Here is a 22,503-nt window from a genome sequence, read left to right as displayed (position 1 = left end):
TATAAACATCAGAAACCTGTGTTCTGGTTTGATCGGGTTGAGGTGTGTGGCTACATCATGCCAAGATCAAAAGAGCTCTCTGAGGCCCTTAGAAGAAAGATTGTTGATGCCTATGAGTCTGGGAGGGGTTTTAAGGTAATTTCCAAGCAATTTGTAGTCAATTATTCTACTGTCCAATAAATCATCTACAAATGGAGAAAATTTCAAACCACTCGCAATCTATCCAGGCCAGGTCGTCCCACCAAATTCAGTCCAAGAGCTGACTGAAACATGCTGCAGGAAGTCTCCAAGAACCCCAGGATAACATCCAGGGGGTTTACAGGCAAGTCTTGCCTCAGTCAATGTCAAAGTGCATGAGTCAACCATCCGAAAGAGACTGCACAACTTTGCCCTACATGCGAGGTCAGGAAGGAAGAAGCCTCTGCTCTCAAAAAAGAATATAGATGCACGACTGAAGTTTGCCAGACAACAACTAGGTGAAGATAAGGACTATTGAAACAATGTGCTCTGGATGGATGAGACAAAGGTAGAGCTGTTTGGCCACAATGCCAGACGTCATGTTTGGCAAAAACCAAAAACTGCCTTTGACCAAAAGAAGCTCAATGGTGGAAGCATTATGGTTTGGGGCTGCTTTTCTGCCTCAGGGCCTGGCCAGTGTGCCATCATAGAGTCAACCATGAATTCCACATTGTACCACATAGTACTTGAGGAGAATGTGAGGCCATCTGTCAAAAAGATGAAGCTGAACCATAAGTGGACCTTGCCTAACAATGACCCGAAACACTGAAGCAAATCCAGAAAAGAATGGCCCAAAAAGAAGAAATGAAAATGGAGGGTTATGGAATGGCCAAGTCAAAGCCCAGATCTTAACCCTATAGAAGTGCTGTGTGGGGACTTGAAGCGGGCAGTACATGCAAGAAAGCCCTCAAACATCACACAGCTGAAGGAGTTCTGTAAGGAGGAGTGGGCAAAAATGTCTCCAAGTCGATGTAGGAGATTGATAGACAATTACAAGAAATGTCTACAAGAAGTGATTTCTGCCAAAGGGGGCAACACCAGCTATTGAAGCTAGGGGGTGTACTTATTTTTTCCACAGCAGACAATTGCATTTTTGACTTTTTTTTGTTTAATTAAATTATTGCCAAGAATAATTTTAATTGTTATTTGTTAAATTAGATCCCCTTTATCTATCAATACCGTTGAAATGAAGATCAAATATCCATACATGCAAATATGTTGAAAAACACACACCTTTTCATGGGGTGTACTTACTTTTTCACAGCACTGTAGCTGCTATAGTAAATATTACAGAGAATAAAAAAAATGGATTTGGATTTCAAAAGACTATAAGCCCAGATACTCTAAAAATATTGTTATTGCAATGCAATTACAGTAAGTTAGCATCTGTTCAAGCACGGTGAAGACAATATCATGGACTGAGTATGCATGGCTGCCTCTGGAACTGGAAGTCTTATTTTATTGATGATGTAACTGATGATGGCAGCAAAATAGATTCTGAAGTTTCCAGAAACATTTTTTCGGCTTGTGTAGAAGATGACGCTTCTGTTCTTATTAATCTGTTTCACCATGCAGCATGGACATAACCCAAGTGTATGGCCATTGCAACAGAATTTATTTGGAGAAAAAAGTTTAAAATGATAGAGATTTCTTTTCAAATCAGCATACATTCTACTTGTTAAAAAAATAAAGTTAGGGCACTCTAAAAATACTGCAAGCAAGGACTTTAAATTAGCTGCAACAAAAGATTGGAAAAGCATTGCAAATGTATGCACAAAGAGTTTGGTGAGCTTAATGAGTCACAGATGTCATGCTATTATTGCCTAAAAGGGATATACAGTACAACCTAAAAGACATTTGCATTTTTAAAATTATTTTAAAAAGTGAGCATGTCCCAATACTTGTGGTTGATTGCATACAAAGTATGTTTTTGTTTTAATATGATCAAATACCTGCATGAGATTACCCCCAAAATAATATCCATATTACATACAGTAGTACTTATCATTCATATTAATCTCACAATCACAAATACAAACTGCTTGACTGTAAGTCAGTGTTCATCTTGATGTCCCAATACTTTTGGAGTGAACTGTATAACAGTAAAAATAACTGGATATTCACATTTGAACTTTTCAAAGCACGTCAATAAATATTAATGGCGTAGTGTGTATGAGTAATTTTTTGCAAACTGCACAAGGAGAGCAAATCCCACAAAAAAAGTTCTCAGTTCATGTAATGTGCCCTTTCTAACAGATTTTCAATTGACATTGGTTCAGGATTAAGGCTCTGAATTTGCTTCAAAGAACAGAAAATGTTGCCTCTAAGGATTCAATTTCTTAAACATCAATTAAGAAAATTAACCTTCTTCATTTTTGCTAGTGCTTAATTAAGCTTCTATTAATGATTGTATCCTTTTTTATTGTTAATTAAAAAAGATTATACATAACAGCCTGCCGAACAAATTGCCTAGCGGATAGTACAACCATCTTTACAGAGCCCAGAAGTCTGATAGACACAACTAGAGGAGCTGTGCAAAGTAAAGGTTAGGACTGGTGGGCTGTGGATTGGGATGCTGCTGTTATGACACTGAATGCAGTACTTCACACAAATTACTCCAGTAACTGCTCTGCTGTATAATGGGTCACCATGTCATCATTGTCAATGTGAATTTGTTCTCAATTGACAAACCTGATAAAATAAATTCTTCCACCAACATTAGTTCTACAGCTGCAATACTTTATGTAGTTTATTTAATGTGTTTACTCAGAAGTCGGTTTGTGGCACTTCACTCTAATTAAATGCATCATCAGTTTGCCAACAGAAATCAATATTTTTCCAGTTAGGGCCCTGAATAGATCTGTCAGGTGACAATAATGGCTTTAGTCACTTTTGTAATAGAAAACCTGAACACAAATGCAGATGCCAGTGTCATTTTTTAGATTTGTTGAGACCACTAAAACAGAATTACTGTCATATATTTTGTTACAGAATCTTGCTTGGCTAGAAAATCTTAATATAATGTCCCTGTTTGGTGGTCCACTCTCTGTCACTGAGATCGAGTTTTAAACATCGATGTACAGTACTTGTTTTTAACATTCTGGATTAATCATTTGTACAGAAATCTGAGGGGAAGTAAGAGCTCCAAGCTTCTCCAAATCCCTCATTGACTAGCTGTAACATACTGCCAGCTTTATAACACACAGGATACAGACACATTAAGAAAGGACATACAGTATCCTTGTATCCAGTGCATATTAAAGAAGCACAAAGACAGTCAATCTCAAGCAATGCTGCAGCATAGCCCATTAAAGACATAACAGAGCAGGACCGGTAATGTTAAAGTAAAGAGCTCTTGTAATAATACCTTTTTACAGGGATATGTTGAAAAATGACACAGCTACCCAGGTACATTTACTCTCTGGTGCAGATAATGGTATGGCTATCCTTATTTGAATCCATACACAGTAGTTGGTTTCCTGTTTGTTACACTAATGAGGAATTACGACTGGAGTGCTTGTTGCTAGGCTACATTTTATTGTCTATCCCCTTGATAGTATTTTTTCACAATGTTAAAGAACAAAAATATATATATATACACTGAGAGGCATTAAAATTGTAACAAGTGAGTGCTGCAGCCAAAACCATCTGCTGCATTTTAAAACCCCTCAATTATTTTATCTTAAAATAAAACAATAATACAAAAAACAAAAACCTTGGGTTTTATTTTCCTTCAATTTCCAAGGTGTTTGCTACAGTATCTCTCTCTGTGTATACTGTTGTGTATGAAATATATACACATACTGTAAATAACTATACCGTACGTATATAAATATTTGAAATGACTAATGTTATTATCACTGGAGCCAGACAGACTGCATATTAGCCAATACGTTACGCACTATTGTTATTAAACAGGAGGAGGAACTAATTAATTACTGTTAGTGTATGTAGCCAATGGTGTCTCCCAGTACTACACGTACTAAGCACTTGCTCTTGTCATTTGAATATACTGTACAGTATGTTACCAGGCTCAGGGGAATACAAGACAACTGGAATGCTGTGTTGGCCATTCTGAATGACAAGCACATCACTATTGGCTTTTTTTTATCTTCTTTTCTTGTCTCCTCACCTCCCAAAAATATGTGCATTGTATCAGCAGAATTAAGTACAATCAGACCTAACCTAAGCTATTGGTACTTTACAGTATGTATACATTTTTTAGAAAAAGGAGATGAATGAACCAATTTTTGGTACAGTATTTAAAAACATACCAAATAATTAAAAAAAGATGACTAAAGATCTACAGTGTCTTAAGTATGCACAGTATTGTACTGTGCATAAATCACATTCACTGATATTGCACAATGTATATAAAACTCCTTTCAGCTGGAATATTCTATAAAAGAATGATCATTCAGAATGCTGTGATATTTCATTCTGTATGTTTATATTGAATTACTGATTTTACTGATGTAGATATTGAATTATTTATTGTTGTTCTGCATAAAAGAGGCAAAATTAATTCTATGTTACAGATATGTGTGTTTATGGCTGAGAGTATTCCAGAACATTCATTAAAACATCATCTAAACATTTCATTTCTAAAAAGTTTTGTGATGAGTCCAAAGTGAAAAGAAGAAAGTAAAAAAAATATACAACAATTAGTAAAATTAATAAAAATGGTGTTTTGACTAGGACGAATGCAGGAAATGTTGTTATCATTAATGTGTCTTTACTATGAAAATGGAGGGAGGTTCCTTCCTTTCCACCAGGATAAGAAATTATATTGACCTGTGCAATTGGTTGGGAACCTAAAAAAAATCTATTTTTTAAGACATCACTGAAATTTCACTAAGTTTGAAATTCTTTCTAGTGACACCTACTGACATGGAGGGCAAAATGAGATGCTGTTTGACACAAATTCACTGATGGTTAAATTATGTACTAACACGCTGTTAATTAAACAATAATCTATATCTAAAAAGGCATTTACCAGCAGCTTAACACCTGCTTTGTCAATTAATGGCAAGCAGCGAAGTCGAGGGCCATTAACACTCCCAATGAAAGGACATAAAAGGTGCTAAAAGCTTTTGTTGGAGGGAATTACTGTTAATATAAACTGCAGTATAAACTGCAGGGGAGTATTAACTGAGATGAACGCCTCACCAGACAACACTTTACTCAACTGGAAGTGAGGACTGAAAACAGAAAACATAAAGCAGGAATGTATACTGCGAATTTGGTTAACCTAAAAGACACTAAATCATTTACAATTCAGTTTCATGAATGTAGTGTGTTATTAGAGTGCATTTGTGAAAAATTGATACTGGACACCATAAGAATGACCCATTGCTGTTTAAAACCTACCGCACAGTGTTGTCCATTTGAGAGACAGTGAGGTAGGCTGCCAGGTTGGCAGTATAGGATGAGCACACAATCAGTGTGAAGAGCCACCAGCTTCCCATTACAATCCGCAGGGCCATCGAGCTCACTATTGAGTCCCCTCCTGCAAAGAAAACCTCAGCTTTAGTCACCTTGCTTTTCCTGTTTTTGTACATTTCTGTATTTCCTGTCTTCACCTTTTCCGTTAATAATGGAATACGTCGAGAGATAGAGTTCACTAATTTTGCTTAATTTTAATAACTTTATCTATGCCTACATTTACAGCATTAGAAATACATCTACGTACTCCTAATTAAAGAGGTGAAAAAAGTGGATATACTGTATACTGTAAATCAAATTACATTTAATGAATTTCCTATTCTTTAAAACTGCAGTTGTCAGTATTATACTGGAGTGTCATTGGTGGTCAGGAAACTCAGCATATGTTTCTGAACAACTGCACACCATTTGAGATTATTTTGTGCTGATGTGTATCTTAGTGTTTTGGAAGGAACATTAACTTCAGTATGTGCAGCAAGGTTATTTGCAAGATCTCAGCTAGACTATAACCTATGATGTAGAGTGCTATTGCTGGAGAACTTGACTTTTTTGGAGAGTTTAGGTTTTCTTCCTTGACGTCTTCAGTTATCACAGCAAAAGTTTCATGAACCCCCTACTCCTTGGTATAATATACACAGTAAAATATGAAGCTAGACTGGAATCTGGAATAGGAATAATTGTTAGGAAAAGGATTGTTAGAGAGAATTTGGAAGTTGTGAAAAACATACAGTATACAGCAAATCTAGTCTATTCTTTGTTTTAGTTTAACATCCTTGCTTAATTAATGTGTGTGAAATACTGTGCTCCTCTGTGTTGACCCTATCTGTACCTCTTAGGATTTGGTGTATTTGGATCAAATCACCTCTCAGTATCCTTTGCTCTTGACTGAAGAGATTTATCTCCTTTAACCTGTCTGAATATAATAATTCCCTTGAGGCCAGAAATCATTCTTGTTGCTTGTCTTTCAAGTTTTTTAAAGCTGTAATATAATTTTTGCAGATAATGACTGAACTGAACTTCATATTCATAATATTACTAATACTTATATCTTAGTATTATGTTGTAAAGCTAGTGTATATGTCATAGTGCTTTTAGTACTTTGAGCACTGTACAAAAAATTGAAAAAAGTTCCTAGTATTATTTAAAAGAACAAAGTAAATCACCAAATACATCCGTTTTATATATACAGTATAGTATACCGGTCTACTATATCTCCAGCCTTTAGCATCACATTATAATTGTGCACATTGAAATTCATTTACAGCATGTGATGTATCAGAATCAAAGATGTTTCAAATGGTCTTGTATTTTCTTTCTCAAAAAAGAAAAGACTGACAAAATTGTGCTAGAAACCCATTAGTTCACTCTTCATACAGTATTATAAACAGCAAACATCACAAGAACACTGGATGTTAATATTGTGCAGAACAAATAGAATAAAGTTACTTCAGATAATAATCACTAGTTGTTAGCCTTGAAAGGGTTTGCGGGCAACAGGCCAACCTTTAATAAATGCATCTAGAGGTTCAACATTAGTTGCTGAGCTAATCATTTATTTCTTTTTACCGTTGTTGGATTAGTACCAGAAGATCTCTCGACCTCCTTTATTCAAAGGCACCTTTGCTGTGCATTACTGATCCATGAGGTTAATCAACTTCAGATGCACTGTTGCAAGTCATGTTTTATTTCTCCCAGCTGCTACTTTATAGTTATTTTAAAAAATAATATTAATAATACTGTGCATACTGTGATGTTTTTAGTGCTTCTGACCTAAGTTCTCAGGATCTGGATAACAGAGAAGCCATCTCTCTATGTTAAAAGCACAACAGGGTTCTAGGTTAATTGAGAAGAAAAAGAAAGAGCTACAATTCTATAATAAAGAACAGGGCCTCACTATGACATGGGACACTTAGACTCTCCCAACCTGTATAGACATGCCCATGTTTCTAGCCACCCCAAAATACTGATGAAACCGTGACATGGCTGCTCTCTTCAGCAGTCTTTACTTACAGAAGTACTACTGACATTTTTGTCACCAGATCACCTCATAAACTCTACTTTATTTTGTATTTGCATTTCCCAGGGTATCAGTGCTCCAAATGTCTCCCCCAGCATGAGATGTCTACACTATTTATCAACCATTAGAAAATCAAGCTTTGGTTTCTGGTGCAATCTGTTGGGTTCAATTTTGTTTTCTTTTTTTTTTGTCTGTTTTATATGTTAAATTGGGATTTTAATCCCAAAAGCAGATGTGTTTTCTCCATCATGTGCTCCACTGGAAACAGGTGGGCTAGAGCAAAAGAAGTCAACTTTATTGTATGTTAATTTGCATTTACCTCTAAAACATGCGTGAACTTAACACTTGAGGACAGTAGTGGCCTGTTTTCCTGAGCTAGAAGAATATAAGAACTCCAAAAAGGTTACTATATAGTGGAGTCAACCCTGGATCACCTGCTGAGCTTACCTTGTTGTACAAAGGCCCCGTAGACCACCCAGATGGCACTGTGCAGAGAGGTGGAGACCGAGGAAGAGGAGGGCTGCTGCTGGTGGGTTGTGGGATTCTGTGTCCTCACTGACTGGATACGGTTCAGCACGAAGATCAGGACCCCAACAACTGGGATGGCCGCAGCAATACAGGCCCACACAGCAAGGTCAAAGGGCGCAAACAACGAGAAGATATTGATCTTCTCCTCAGGTTTCCGGAGCAGGATGCCCACGGAGTAGTCCATGTAGCGCTTGGTGAAATCCACCACACTCTCCCGCTCCGGCGTGATGGTGATTGCTGAGACGGCCAGATCTGCCCTCTGTGAAGTGAACAGAGAGTGCAATAAGATTTGGAAATGTCATCAAATTCACTTATGCCTCATGACTATACTGTGTTCAGAAATTTTGATTCTCAACAACTTTTCTCCATATGAGTTAAAATAGTAAAAAAACTTCTCAAGAAAAAACTGACAGGTCTTAAAATCTGCAAGAGATATAGTTGGTACTGATAATTGTTAATTCATCTCCATATAAAGGCTTCCAGGATTTCTTTTTTATTAGTTAGCTTTAATTAATTTAATTTTTTTTAAAAACAGAAAAAAACAAGAACAGTTCAATATAACATGATATGTGAAGAAAATACAAAAATCTAACACTTCAGGAATGTGCTCAAATTACTATTTCCTTCCACTCTGCCTTTAAACAGTCGTAAAATGTTCAAAATGACTTGTTAAGAATTTCCAAGAGGGAAATGTGATACACTTGAGAGTCATTTCATTTTTTCCACACTTAAATTAATAAGGATGTTTAAAAGGTTTTGTTAAGGACAGTGGTACACGTTTATGTTGAACAAGCTCAAAACTCACATTCAGAGCTTTCACATCACAAACTCGGTTAAACCATTTTTTAAAAGCTGAGAATACTTTTACAAAAGTCAGCAGTCTGTGTGCTCTAGTGAATATTATTCTTGCCTTGTTAATCAGCTCTCCGATCATTCCATTCCAAGAGCCATTGGGCAGTTGAGTGCCATATTTGCTGTCTGACACTTGGTAGATCTCGTATTTGAAACCCAAGTTCTTTGCCAGTGCATCCAGTACATCAATGGAAAAGCCTTTGTAGCGTTTGGGTTGTCCCAGAATGTTCTCAGCAACCATGACAAAAGGCTCCTCCTACAGGACAAAAGTGGTATGGTATGAACAGTCACCAGCAGTGAAAAACAACAAAGAAAATCAAGGGTTAAAAAATAAACTGCAAATCTATTTACTGTACTGTTTTTCTTTTCATCAGATTTCATAATTTACAAAAATAGTCATTAAAATTCATGATCATTAGGATTCTCATTAATGACTTATATTATAATGCAAAGAGGACAGGCTGATGTCTGCATGCTGTGCAATCTTTGACAACTTTGTGTAAGTTCAGCGGCAAAACCTGAGAGTCAAATTTAATTTTAATAAAGTGCCTCTTGTGTGCGCAGTGACCCATACCCCACTGTGTGATGGCAGGGATGATAAGTCATCTCTTTGGAATTATTGCTTTGAATTTACTGGGGCAAATTTAACAGTTTTTTTTTATAGGAGAACTGTCATGGCTGGAAGAAATAAAAAAAATATAGAAAAAATCCCACTACGGTGTCTAATGACATGATGAAATAGCAGTGCCTGAAGCAAGTCAAGCCAGGGAGAATAAATGAAAAGCCAGATACTTATAATCCAGTCACAAGCTAATCTTTAGGGAGGAAGGACCACTCTACTGTCCCCAATGAAATGTAGTGTTCTGAGCTCCACCATTAATATCACACACTACCGCACAAGTCAGAAGCAGCAGCCTGGCCACATTGATCCTGTAGCTACAGCGCAGATGGAACATAACCCACCTAATGTTGCAAGGAGGACATTGACAGACTTTTGGTTATAGTAAGCAATAAAAATATCATTTGATGAGACCTTTTCTGAAGAGGTTTTTAATGATAATGGGAACCAATCCCTCATTTAACAAGAACAGGAAATATTTTTTGAAACATCCATGTTAAAATGTATATACAGTACCTAACAACCATTTTTCCAACTAGTAATGCATACATGAAATACAAAACTATTACCTGTATACTATTTTAAGAAATGTTTCTTGCTGATGATTGTTTTGTCTTTTTGACCTCTCTCATTTTAAAATGATCTCATTTAACATTTATGTAACATTACTACATAAAATAAGTAACACCTTTCTCACATCAAAATCTGAATTTTGTGTCATATACAGTACATCATAGGCAATAGTTTTGGTCAAGTGCAATTACCCTTTAACCTGTATAAAGTAAGATTTAATGAAGATATTATTTGTGTTACAAACCTCCAAAAATTATCTGGTTATGATACAGTATGTGCAGACCTTAGTAGGTTTTCAGCAGAAAAAAGAACAATTCAATATTCCGTTAAGAATGTTAGCTATCATAGAGTATGGTCACAACAGCTAGTGCTTATTTCATAATGATAATCCCAAGATTTCTTACTATGATGTCATTTATTTACATTAAAAACAGTAAAAAATCAATTGATCTGCTTGGTTAGCCTACAGATGTAATACTGTCCAGTGCCAATTCAACTTGGGGCAATAATACAGTATGTGTTTATCGTATATTCATTGTATATATATTTATAGTGCATTTCTCCTACCAGCAGCGTCACCACTTTGACGGTCACGCCCTGCATGCCGTTCTCAATGCGGCTCTCCTTCAGGCTGCCGTTGAGCCCCCGGCTGGAGTCCCATGTGGCCAGCTGCAACACAGAGACACCATGAGTGGATCTCCCTTGGAAAATGCTGTCTATCAAAGAATGAGCATCAGAGAGCTTCCTTTGAAGGAGCTCAGGTTGATTGTATGTAAAGCCATATGGTGATTACCTTGAATGGTTAATTTGAAAACTCACAATGGTATCTAAAATGACTAATCTTTATTTTACAGTATAAAAGACATGCAAATTGCAGTACATGTTTGACGTAAACGCTTTCATAGACATAACTCCAATTATGCACAGAAGAACCTAATGTTCACCAAGGAAACACACCCTATTGTTGTAAAACACTTAGACTTAACCTTCTTTGGAAATGTCTCCAATGGATCTCTTTGTCTTTCAAGGACACTGGGGGACAGTGCTGATTACTATTTACACCTGCTCTTCAGAACTGCTTGTCACAGCACTGTCTTCCATCTAGACATTTTTCAGTAGAATGTCTCTCTAAAGTCATTAAAGGCAATAGCAATTAAAAATGAAGTGCATTGCAACCCTTTGAACTACATGACCAACTGGAAAATCCTCCTGATTAGTTCTCTGGGGTTTAAATTAAGAATGGCCTATAGAGAGAATCAGCGCAGGCTCCTTCCAACCCTGGGGGTGACTAGACAGACTAGATTTATTACTTTCCTATACTATTTCCTGTTCTTCATCTGGGAATCTGCATTGGCATTGTGAAATTTGCACTTATCAGACAGGAAGCAGATACTTGAATTGGCTATGTGAGAGTTAAATCTGCTAGAACATTAATTCGTTTCTTTCAGAATTTTCATGGAACAGGAGGGGACCATTTATTGATGGGTATTATTATCTACATCACAGACCATTTTTTCCCACAGCATTGGAATGCTACACTGAATACATACTGTACATTTGGAAATAATTGGATTATCAAGGGTCATTAAATGTTGTTTAGATTACTCTATATGTAATTCACAAGTCTTCCCCCATGTAACTTGTCAAGATTTTGATTTTTTTAATGTTGACTGAAGACTAACATTGCTTATCTGCTTTGGTTTTTTGTCAATAACTTTCAAACAAAGGTAAGTGCTCTTACATTTACGATATTAGTTTTGTGATAAGGATAGGAAGACTTGTCTGAAATATCTACAAAAAGCTTGTATGAAATTACTGGTCCCTTTACTTTGCTCTCTCCATAAACACAACTGTATGACCTACACATTGCTCAAATCTCAAAAATTGTGGAATCCTCCCCGTTCTTACTATTTTACACATCATCTAGTTCAGGTCCTGGCAGTCTCCCACCTAAACTACTGTAACTCCCACTTGGCTAGCCTCTTTACAAAGACTAAATTCAAATTCAGAGACCTTTTCATGACCAATGAATTCAAGTGTTATGAAAGCATCTGTCCACCCCAACTCATCCAGAGTTTTTCTGATTGCCTTGCCTCTTCTCTTTCTTGCTTTTCCCATAAAGTACCACAGCATTACACCAGCCAACCCACTAGCTCCTTACTGCTGCCAGCTGAATTCCTGCACCCAATTCAAAGTTCTCTTTCAGCCACTCTGCACCTGTTGTGTCTTCAGTCCCTTATCTTTCCATATACTGTACATTATCTCCTCCTGCTCTCTCCACTCCTTCTCTTCTGTTAGACTTTTTATACCTTGTATCCACTGTCCCACTTTCACCCTCTTTCCTCAACAGAGGAATGAATTGCTCACAGAAATCAGAATTGCTCAATCCCTGATTTATCACCTTAGACAGCACGTGTGATTTCTCACTTATCCTTAATTCAATAACTCCTACACTACTGTACATCACACTAATGTTTTTATGTCTCAAATAGGTAATGTAGGTTTCTATTTTGCTAACTGCACATATTCATTGTAGTATACAGTAATCACAGAATACATAACAATATGGTGTTTACAGTATATTACTGCTCTGTATCTACATTGTTTACTTAGTTTTACGATTTCATTTTGTCTTGCATAGCATTTGCAGCATTCATAACTTTAGTTTTCTTAAGCTTAAGCAACACACCCATACTCATTAGAATGGTTACCTGGCTTACAATCTTTACATTTAATTCGTTTTTTTTGGCCTGTCTCATTCTTTGTGTTTGAAACAGAAATGGGTCAGATTCTTTGTCCATTTTTAATCAATACATATAGGTGGACAGAAAATCACAGATGCTTGATGACCTGAGGCTAGTGAGAAAGAGCTCACTGGCAAAATATGAGCAAGAATCCCCAGGCTAAACAGAAGGGCATTTATCTAGATTTCCATCCCTTCTGTGATATCCTACTCATTAGAGATTGCTACATTACATACAATCTGCCTGTGATTAAATGAAACATCCTCCTTAAAAAACAACAACGAATTAGAGTGTAACAACAATAGCAGCTTTTCTGTAGCCTGATTAATGCAAATATCACATTGTTCTCTCTGCTACTCAAACATGATAACATTTCCTTTGAGGTTATTCTTCCGAAATTGTGACTAAATGTCTTGGTATTGACCAGAGTACTGACAAGAAGACCTAATTACTGTTGTTTTTTTATTTGTTCACAGTCTCTTTAAAATGCTTCAAAATAATTTACAGATGCTCAGCATTCAAATGGCTTCAGCTGTGTTTGGTGGACTCTCACTTTGTGAAATATTGTACATTGCTTCATCTCTTTTGGAGTCCTGGCATCTTCCCAGCAGGCTGCCAATTTATAACAAGCCTACTGCAATGATTCACATTTCTTTAATAAAACTGTAGATGACAAGATTCATGGAGCTGCGTCATTGAATTAATGTAGCTAAATCAGCACAGGTTTCAATCTCTGGACTTGGTGCTGGGCCATGACTAAAATCAAACCGTGCATGCATAATGGCCCATGAAGCCACTTCACAACATCTCAAAAGAGGATGAGACTGCATTATTAATGTCTGATTATTTTTAAGTAGTGCTGTGTTGCAATCAAAGTTCAAACAAACCACTTCAGTGTGGAGGTCTATTTATTTTACTTGAGTATTTGTTCATTGGAATAGTTTTTAGGTGGTGCTTCAATGAGGTACATGTGTGCCAAGGCATCACTCTGTTGATCATAATAATGCTTGGGTTGTCTGAGGAAGAGCTTGCTGAGCCAATGGATTACAAACAGCTGTGCTCCACAGTACTCCCAATACAATATTTAATCAGATACACAAATGCTGGAAGACAGGTAAGGATCCATGAAACTTTTTGAATGATGGTTTTCAAAGGCTACATGCAGACATGTAGTCATGTAGTCTCCTGAATACTGTATATGTCAGTTATTAAAAACTAGATCACATGTCACCCAAAATGCTCTAATATCTAAAAACTAGATGAAAACCAAGTTGTTTCATAAATGCACCCAATCCCCAAATGCTTTAACTTCTAATTTTTGAAAATTTCCAAAGTAGGGTTTAGTGCTATGTCATACAGTCAAAGTGTGGCCTGATGAGACTGTGGTTAGAATTTCTGACTCGCAGCAATGGGGCCCTGGGTTAAATTTTATGTGAGTTGAGTTTGTATGTTCTCCCCATGTTCGCATGAGTTTCTTCCAGGTGCTCCAGTTTCACAGTTCACAGACATACTGATAGGTTAATTAGCTTTCGGAAAGATTTGTCCTGATGTGAGTGTGTGCATATTTGTGTTTGAGACTTTCATTCCATCCAGCATGTACCCTGCTTGGCACCAGTTGCTTGCCTGAATAGGCTCCACTTCCCCTGCAACCCCCTAGTACATTGGATGAAGCAGTTAGGAAATGGATGGATGGAGATGGATCATACAGTGCATACTACTGATTCATACTAATCCTGAACTACAGTAGTTCATTGAGATACCACCATAGTTTCATAATGAATCACGGGCTTCCATAAAACATGCACATACAGTACCAGACAATAACATTTCAGAAATCAATTCTTCAATAATTTTGCATTTGTTTATGTAGTGCTAGTTTTTCTCTTGCTGTCTTGCTGTCAAATCCCTGTGGATAATTCTTGGTCAATTTACAAAACAAGGATCAAGGATCAAGTGCAATCAAGGATAAATTATCCCCTGTTCATGAATTTGTCCAATAAACCAACTTGTTTCACAGGAAGTGCAAAACTAGAATGTTAAAAATATGCACTCTGATCAAAGTGTTTCAAAACATATATTCCTCCTATTCCCATTTTCCACTGTGCTACTATTAAAGTTTACTAGAATATCATTCAACATAAACAACTTTACAACACCAGCCTTGATATGCTTAGCTATCTCACAGCAGCTGCACATTAAGTTAAGTGAATTGGGATATGATTATAACATCCATCTTATGTTTTACCAAATTATTCTTATTCAAAACATGTGATAGGCTCCCCAGTGACTGTACTCTTGCATTGCATGCCGTTGCTCCTCCAGCATAAAAATCAATCACTAGACATAAATAATTGTGGATTACTATGTAGGACCACCATAACAAAATACAGTTATGGGGAAAATAAAGCACTTTTAATGCATGAAATGTATTAGAAAAATGAAAAAAAAAAACGAATTCAGCTTTTTAATTACTCCTCTCATGCCATCAAATAGACCTTAATTTGCATAGTGCCCAAATAGGGAAGTAATCTGTGGAGTATCACAGGGGTCTGTGTTAGGACTACTACCTACAGTAATTAAGATATAATAATATATAATAAGATTCTAGCTTCCTACTGTAAGTAAAATAGTCAAATTTGCAGATTATGTAAAATAGTAGGATGAGCAAACAGTACAGAAGCTGAAAAAGAAATGAAAAAAACTTAAGCAAAATAAAAACATGAGAAAACATCCAGAAGGTGTCATTTTGTGTATAAAAAAATAATAGCGTTACATATGGATAGTAAAGACATTTACTATAAATACTGTATAAGATAGGAAGCACCAGAGCTGAAGAAGAACTCATTTCAGAATTGTTATGTTGACACATCATTTACTGTACATCTTCTAGACAATTATGGAAACAATAAGAATCAAGCCGAATGTTAGTTTATAGTGCAGAATTTAAATCAATAGATGTCATGTTAAATTGGTACAGTGCACAGGATCTTTTGTAAAAAGCGGTTTGCAATATTGATCCCAGAAATAATCAGAACCTATAGGAAACAAAAGTTGTTTGTGTCTCAGTTAATTGGTTTTAAATGAGATCAGACACCTGAAATTATGGGTCAACTCTTGTAGATAAAGAGGCTTCCAGCAGGGATATCAGTGCTTCCGTGTAGGCTTGTACACTCCAAGCCTTATCTTCATCATTTCTAGAGCATGGTGATGGCAAGTGATGGCAAGCAGGGACGGACTGAAACATCAAAAATGAAAAAGGAACTATGTCCTAGCCTCTCTTTGGGTTATTTTAAGTAACCTGAATTTCATTGGATCCCAACTCTGAACTATGTAGGCTGATAATGTATTAAATATTAAACATTTCCCTGCTCCCATGAACTGAGCAAAATTCTTTGTTGGCTTAGTAAAGAAGTGATGTTCTTGGAGCCTAAAACTAAAATGATCTTTAGAAAGCTGTGTATATGATTGTGCCTCTAAAAAGGAAACTAAATTAAAAAACTTTTTTGTTTCTTTATTCTAACTCCTGTTTCTGTTATGAATGATTAAATCTAAAACATTTATGAATGCAGTTTGTCACATTTCTAAGATTAGTTCTTATTTCATGTTAAAAAGTGCAATATATTTTACTAAACAACTAATATATTCATTAAAGACATTTTCTTCATTATTTAATGAGTTTTATAAATAGCTAATATTTTATCAAGGTTTTCATTAAACTGTGGAACAGATATATTAATTTTAAGTTAAAGAGGAAGAAATATATTTTTTAATCTAATGTTAAAAAATTCTACACTATTTTTATGACATCTTTATTATTTATGATTTGTGGTGCAAACTATATGTTGGCCTCTTAAAACAATATTTTGGTTAGCTTTATGATCATCAGTGTGGAAAGATTCTTGTTTTAATTTAGTAATTAACAATTTTGCCAAATTTACAGTATTTTCATTTTAAAAAAGAAAAAATTAAGTGGGGGGCAGGGGTGCAAGTACAATTTAGTTATTAGGGTTGATTCCATGCTTAAATTAGAATGAATGAGTGTAAAATGTACAAGATTTCTTCTGTAGAGTGTTGCTTAGGTGCATCGGGATTGCTTCTCGTTACTGACTCAGCTCTCTGCTCTACTAAAGAAAATTAGCTCATCAACATAAACATGAACAATGTATATTAATTTGCTCTCAATTAATGTGCATAGTAACACAGCTCATTGCTCCCCTGCCTTGTCCAGACACATGTCTTGACATTTCTCTGATGTCTCCATTGGACATGATGCGGCTCTCACATAATTAAAAACTGGCACAAATACTTTGTCTTCACAGAGCGTTCTGATAGACATTAAAAAGGAAAGAAGAAAAAAATAATCCTCAGCGTCACGAACAGCATCACAAAGTCAAACACTAAATGAGTTTTTAAGGAATACTAATCTGAACAAGCTGCTTAGTGCTGTGAACTTATGTTCCCCACAGATGCTAAGTGAATTGTCACTGCTTGTGTTTATCTTCAACTGTACAAAGACAGGCGTGTACTTTAGCTTAATGATAAGAATAGACTGGGACACTATAACAGACACATGAAAAAATTACAAGAATGAAATGTCAACATGGAAGGCTGTTGTGCAGTAAGCAAGTAGTTAAAAGATACACGGAAGTATACTCTATGCTGAGAACTCAACCTTTAGCTAAGCAGCCTTCTTCAGGTCTAGTTTAATAAAGGAACCATTAAAAGCATATGAAAGTCATGGAATTTAAAGATAACTTTTGAGCATGATGTTGGTGTTTGTATATCATTTTATTTTTTATCCAAAATCACAAAAGAAAAAAAAAACTCTAAATATTACTACAACTGTGGTATTTGTAAAATGTGGTTCTCCTTGATACAGTACTATTATATAACTGTACATTACTATTTTACGATTAGTTCAGGTGGGTAGCTGCGTCAGCATGCGTAGGCTGCAAAGGAACAAGTAATAGGTTTATTCCATGCTGAAAAAAAGAAGAAAGAAAACACAACATTTTGGTCGCGGAGCCTTCTTCAGGTGATATTTAAACCCAATTTATATTGAGTTTAGGACCTGAAGAAGGCTCCACGGCCAAAACGTTGTGTTTTCTTTCTTCTTTTTTTCAGCATGGAATAAACCTATTACTTGTTCCTATATTACTATTATATTTGTGCAGGATATAGATTGGATTGTGATATTTGTTTTATTTTTTAATATTTTCTACCTCATTATAGATTATATTAGTGTATTTTTTTAACTGCATGCTACATTACTGGCATCTGTATTTGGTACTGTAATTTACTATCTAACAACTATAAATGCTTGGATGATTTTGATTACAGAAGGTCTAAGGAAGGTCATCTAAGAGGAAAGTGAAAGTTTGTCAGACTGGAGTTAAAAAAAATATTCCACATACACACAAATTTTGTCTTGAATCCCCAACTGCACATCATATTATTACCTTCATATGAATACCCAGTACTGGGTCTTGCTTTTTCCCAGGTAAAACTTTATAGAAGTTGACCCCACACGCCTATTAAAACTATAGGAAAATCATTTTACTGTAGACTCTGCATGCCAAAGATGCATTGGACACTTACTCCAAAAAACAAAAGAAAATCATGGAAAGCAACAGTTTTTTTCAGCACCATAAACAGATTATTTAGCTATCATTATTAATATCACTAAATAGAAAGAATAATAAAAAGAAAAGCACTATAACTTTAAAATTAAATAAATTAAATTAAAATTCTATTAGTAACAAATGAGCCAACAAATGCAGTATGAAGAGATAACATGCTTAGTACTTTGGTTTTAACTCTGTTTGCTGAGGAAATGGTAGGGCTGGTTCGAGATCTGCAAAAACTGTAGAAAACAAATTTACTCAAACATTTATATCGGGTTTAGGACTAACTTGTTATTTGCATGATTGAATGAAGGAGATTACAAAAAAAGTAGTGCACTGTGTTTCATCAAGATGCCTTTGGTGAAATTAAATTGGCAAACCTTTCTCCTTAAGACTGATCTTTCAAAATAAACTGAATAAATATATGTACAATATGCCCCTTAAAATTGCCTTTAGTTTCCTCTGCAGTTTAATTTTCACTGCCAACACTGGAACACCAACAGGTTGGTCATAGCCCATGAACAAGCAGGCCCTCTTTAATCGTACATCACTGATGTGATTTTTACTGCAGATGAGAAGCCACATATTTTGGAACTGGTTGAATTATAAAGCATAAGGTGTCACTTCTTTCCCTTTCTAAAAATGTCATTCCTTTCAGTCCGGTGCACAGCACGGGTACTGCTGCTGTACAGATCTCTGTTACTAAATGCCAGCAGTTGCCATCACTTTACACTTGTTATTTTCTCTGTGAGCAAATGTCCTTTAAACTGATGAGCTGAATGTACAGCAGCCTGAACATGCAAAATGCATATTCTTTAGAAATGTCAGTTTCTCTTAGAATTTGTGAAATGGTTGTACCAATTTACTGTAGTTTAAAGAGACAGATAAATATTGTGTTTTGTGCTGTACTTTACATAGGGTGGTACTGTATTTGTTACTGACACCTGCTGCAGCCACACTGATAAGTACAGTATGTTAACAGTAACTAGAGTTCCAAAAGAGACAATGGTCTAAAAAGAAAATGTAGTCTCATTAATGTCACCTGTCATTGATTATGAAAATTGCCTTTTTTGAACACCCACATGTACTCTTAAATCCAGTACCTAGATGAAAAATACTGCACGAAAGTGGCTGATTTTATGATTTAAACTTTCATCAGCAGGAGAAAAATATCTAGGCTAAAAAGTGGAGTACCAATGCATTTTGGAAAATGACATCAAAAGTGTCATTATTATATAATCTTCATATTCACCTCATTATATAAAGTGCTTGTGCATCACTTTGTTCTTAAATAATACTTTCATGATTACATAGCCTTAAAGCATTAATGTTAACAGAATCCTTGAAATCTCCATATCAATTGTACTTTTAAAGGGAGCCGAAACACTGCAAATAATTAAAGAAAATAGATTTTAATGTTTATACTCTCTTGGAAAACAAATCATCTCTGCATTTAAAGAAGTTGTGTTATAAGTATGATACTGTAGCTGTATTAGCAGGTACGTCACCTGAAAAAAACAAACTTAATCTATTTTCTAACCACTTTATCCAATACAGGGTCGCAGGGGAGCCTAATCCGGCAAGCAATGGGCTCTAGGTGGCGTACAACCTGGATGGGTCACGTGTGCACAGGGCACACATACTGTAGACTATGCATGTTCATGATTTACTTACAGTCATGATCTCATCTCTCTACAAGATCCTTTTCCACATGCCACGTGCGTTGTTGTCCTCACAACTAGTTACACTTCTTTTTCTTCACTGTAAATAAAAATCCCAATTTTTCACTTTATAGCTGTGTGTGTGTGTCTTTTTCCCCTGGGTTACACTTACTGAAAAGCATTACATTACCACACAACACAGAGCAGTGTCACATACTGTATGGTGCAGCATGTGGCCAGCTCCATCTCCCTGTTTGGACTTTCTGGACATAGCAGTTTTTTTTCCTCTCCACATACAGTACTTGTATCACTATAGCTACTCTCTCTATGAACACCTGCCTCCATCTATGTTGGCTATCCTGATCTTTGCCCCATGTGTTACAGTATATATTAAAGAAGTACCTGCTCTTTTCCCCCCAGCAGAAAATAAACATCTCTCTTAAGAAGCCTTCACTTCTTCATTTTATGCTGTCACCTAACCCACTGCTGTGAGTGGACTGGTCAGGTGACAGAAGGGGATAGGTCATCGCTATTATCTTCATTTATAAGATCCTTCAACATGCCTCCTTGTATTCCTCTGTTATTGTTATACTGGTTTAATAGGATGCTCATTATCGCAGAAATTCTATCCTTTAGGAGACCTCTTAACTTCATCTAAAAGTCTCTGAATTTCTGCTCGGAGGGGAAGATGCACTAGCTTCTGGGAATTGAGGAACAGCTGGTTACTGCTCATGTCAGCCTTGCAGAACACAGGAAGGGAGGAGAACTAATAATAAATTTACAACCAACGGTGTCAATGAGTACTCATTAGACACTAAATGTAATATATAACAAATGTCCAGATAAGATTTTGAGTCATATTTGCCATTCAGTTTACAGGAGATCCCAGAGAGATATACTGTATCACACTTTATTCCCTGCAGTACAGAATATTCACTTGAAATAATGCAAAGTTCCATCCTATGTTCCATCTTAATTAGAATTTTGTAAAAGACAGTGTCAACAAAAAATAAAGCAAAAATAAATTAATACTGTGCATTAATTGCATGAGATTTTAGCCATATGAACTCACAATATGGTGTAAGAAGCTTTGGTAGCAATTATTGCCATAGATGTTTTTGGGTAAATATCTACAGTACCAATTTTGCAGGGCTTTGTTCAATTTTTGCATATTTGTCTTGACAGAAGATGCTCTCAAGCTCTCTCAGGTTTCCTGGTGATTGTTTATAGATAAGAGTTTTCAAGCCTTTCCACAGATTCTTTATATTCAAGTCAAGGCTTTGACAGCCACTCAATGAGATTCACTTTCTTATTCTTATATCACTTCAGTGTAGATCTGGCCTTGCTCATTATGTGTACTTTGACCAAGTTTTACATCTGAACCAGGTTTTTGTCTATGATTTGCCAGTGCTTTGTACAACGTACATTACCATTAGTCTTGACAAGTTTCCCAGTCTCTAATGATGAGAAGCAGACCTACTGTATAACTTAATGCTGTCATGTCGCCACCATGCCTCCATGGTTGACTGTAGGAATCTTGCTGTTGGAATTTCACACTATGTTGCATCAGATAATCAGATAATGCTTTGCATATACTGTACAGTAGAACAACAATTTCCAATTTTGTCTGATTTTAAAATCTTTTCCCACCTGTATCTAATATTACTTAACTGCTTTGTTGCAAATCCCATGCAGGTTTTATTGACCCTTGGAAATTCTCTCCCATCTCAGCTACTGATCTCTGTAACTCTTTCAAGGTTGCTGTTGGCCTCACTGTGGCATCCCCAACCAGTTTTCCATTTGTTTCTTTGGAAGAGGCGGCCAGATCTAGGCATTGGCGGAATGGTGTAATACACAATCTTAATGATCAACTTGACACAGCTCAAAGGGATATTCAGTATTTTAGATTTTTCTCCCTTTCTCCTGATTTGTGCTGTTCTATAACTGTATCCCTGAGTCTTGAAAGCTCCCTGGTCTCCATGGCTGAATCCTTGCTTAAAAATCAGTACTTGAATGAGGGACCTTAAATAGATTTATGTGAAATTATGTAAAGCACTATTATTGTACATAGACGGGGGCTGCTCAGTTAACTGTGTGGCTCATTAAGGACAACTTTTCTATTTTTCTTTCATATTATGTATTTTTCATTTTTGGTTTTTGCTTTGAATCTCTGGAGTAGGTTGTGTATATAGCAAATATTAGTGCTATAAAAATTAGGGGTGGAGCGGTGGCTAAGGATCTGCACCTATGGCTGGAAGGTTGCTGGTTCAAATCCCGCAGCTGGCAGAGGAATCCTACTCTGTTGGGCTCCTGAGTAAGGCCCTTAACCCCAACTGCTCCAGGGGCACTGTACAATGGGAGACCCTGTGCTCTGACCCCAGGCTCCCTCTGTCTGTGTGTCTCATGGAGAGCGAGCTGGGGT

At 36.2% G+C, this 22,503-nt stretch overlaps 1 protein-coding gene across 2 annotated transcripts in view; it reads right to left on the bottom strand.

The window, feature by feature from the left end:
* LOC148834819 (glutamate receptor ionotropic, delta-1-like) overlaps positions 1-22,503 on the bottom strand; it is a 363,808-nt gene that overhangs the window by 27,319 nt on the left and 313,986 nt on the right. For both annotated transcript variants that reach the window (XM_088916450.1, XM_088916451.1), the window contains exons 9-12: positions 10,620-10,721; positions 8,919-9,116; positions 7,928-8,267; positions 5,389-5,527 (exon numbers count right to left, since the gene is read on the bottom strand). In XM_088916450.1, the coding sequence (XP_088772576.1) occupies positions 5,389-5,527; positions 7,928-8,267; positions 8,919-9,116; positions 10,620-10,721 (779 nt within the window). The remainder of the gene's footprint in view (positions 1-5,388; positions 5,528-7,927; positions 8,268-8,918; positions 9,117-10,619; positions 10,722-22,503) is intronic.

The sequence above is a fragment of the Atractosteus spatula genome, chromosome 5, assembly GCF_055471065.1.
Source record: "Atractosteus spatula isolate fAtrSpa1 chromosome 5, fAtrSpa1.hap1, whole genome shotgun sequence".
NCBI classification, from domain to species: Eukaryota; Metazoa; Chordata; class Actinopteri; order Semionotiformes; family Lepisosteidae; genus Atractosteus; species Atractosteus spatula.
The sequence above is the reverse complement of the archived record's forward strand: the minus strand, read 5'-3'. Positions and strand labels throughout refer to the sequence as shown.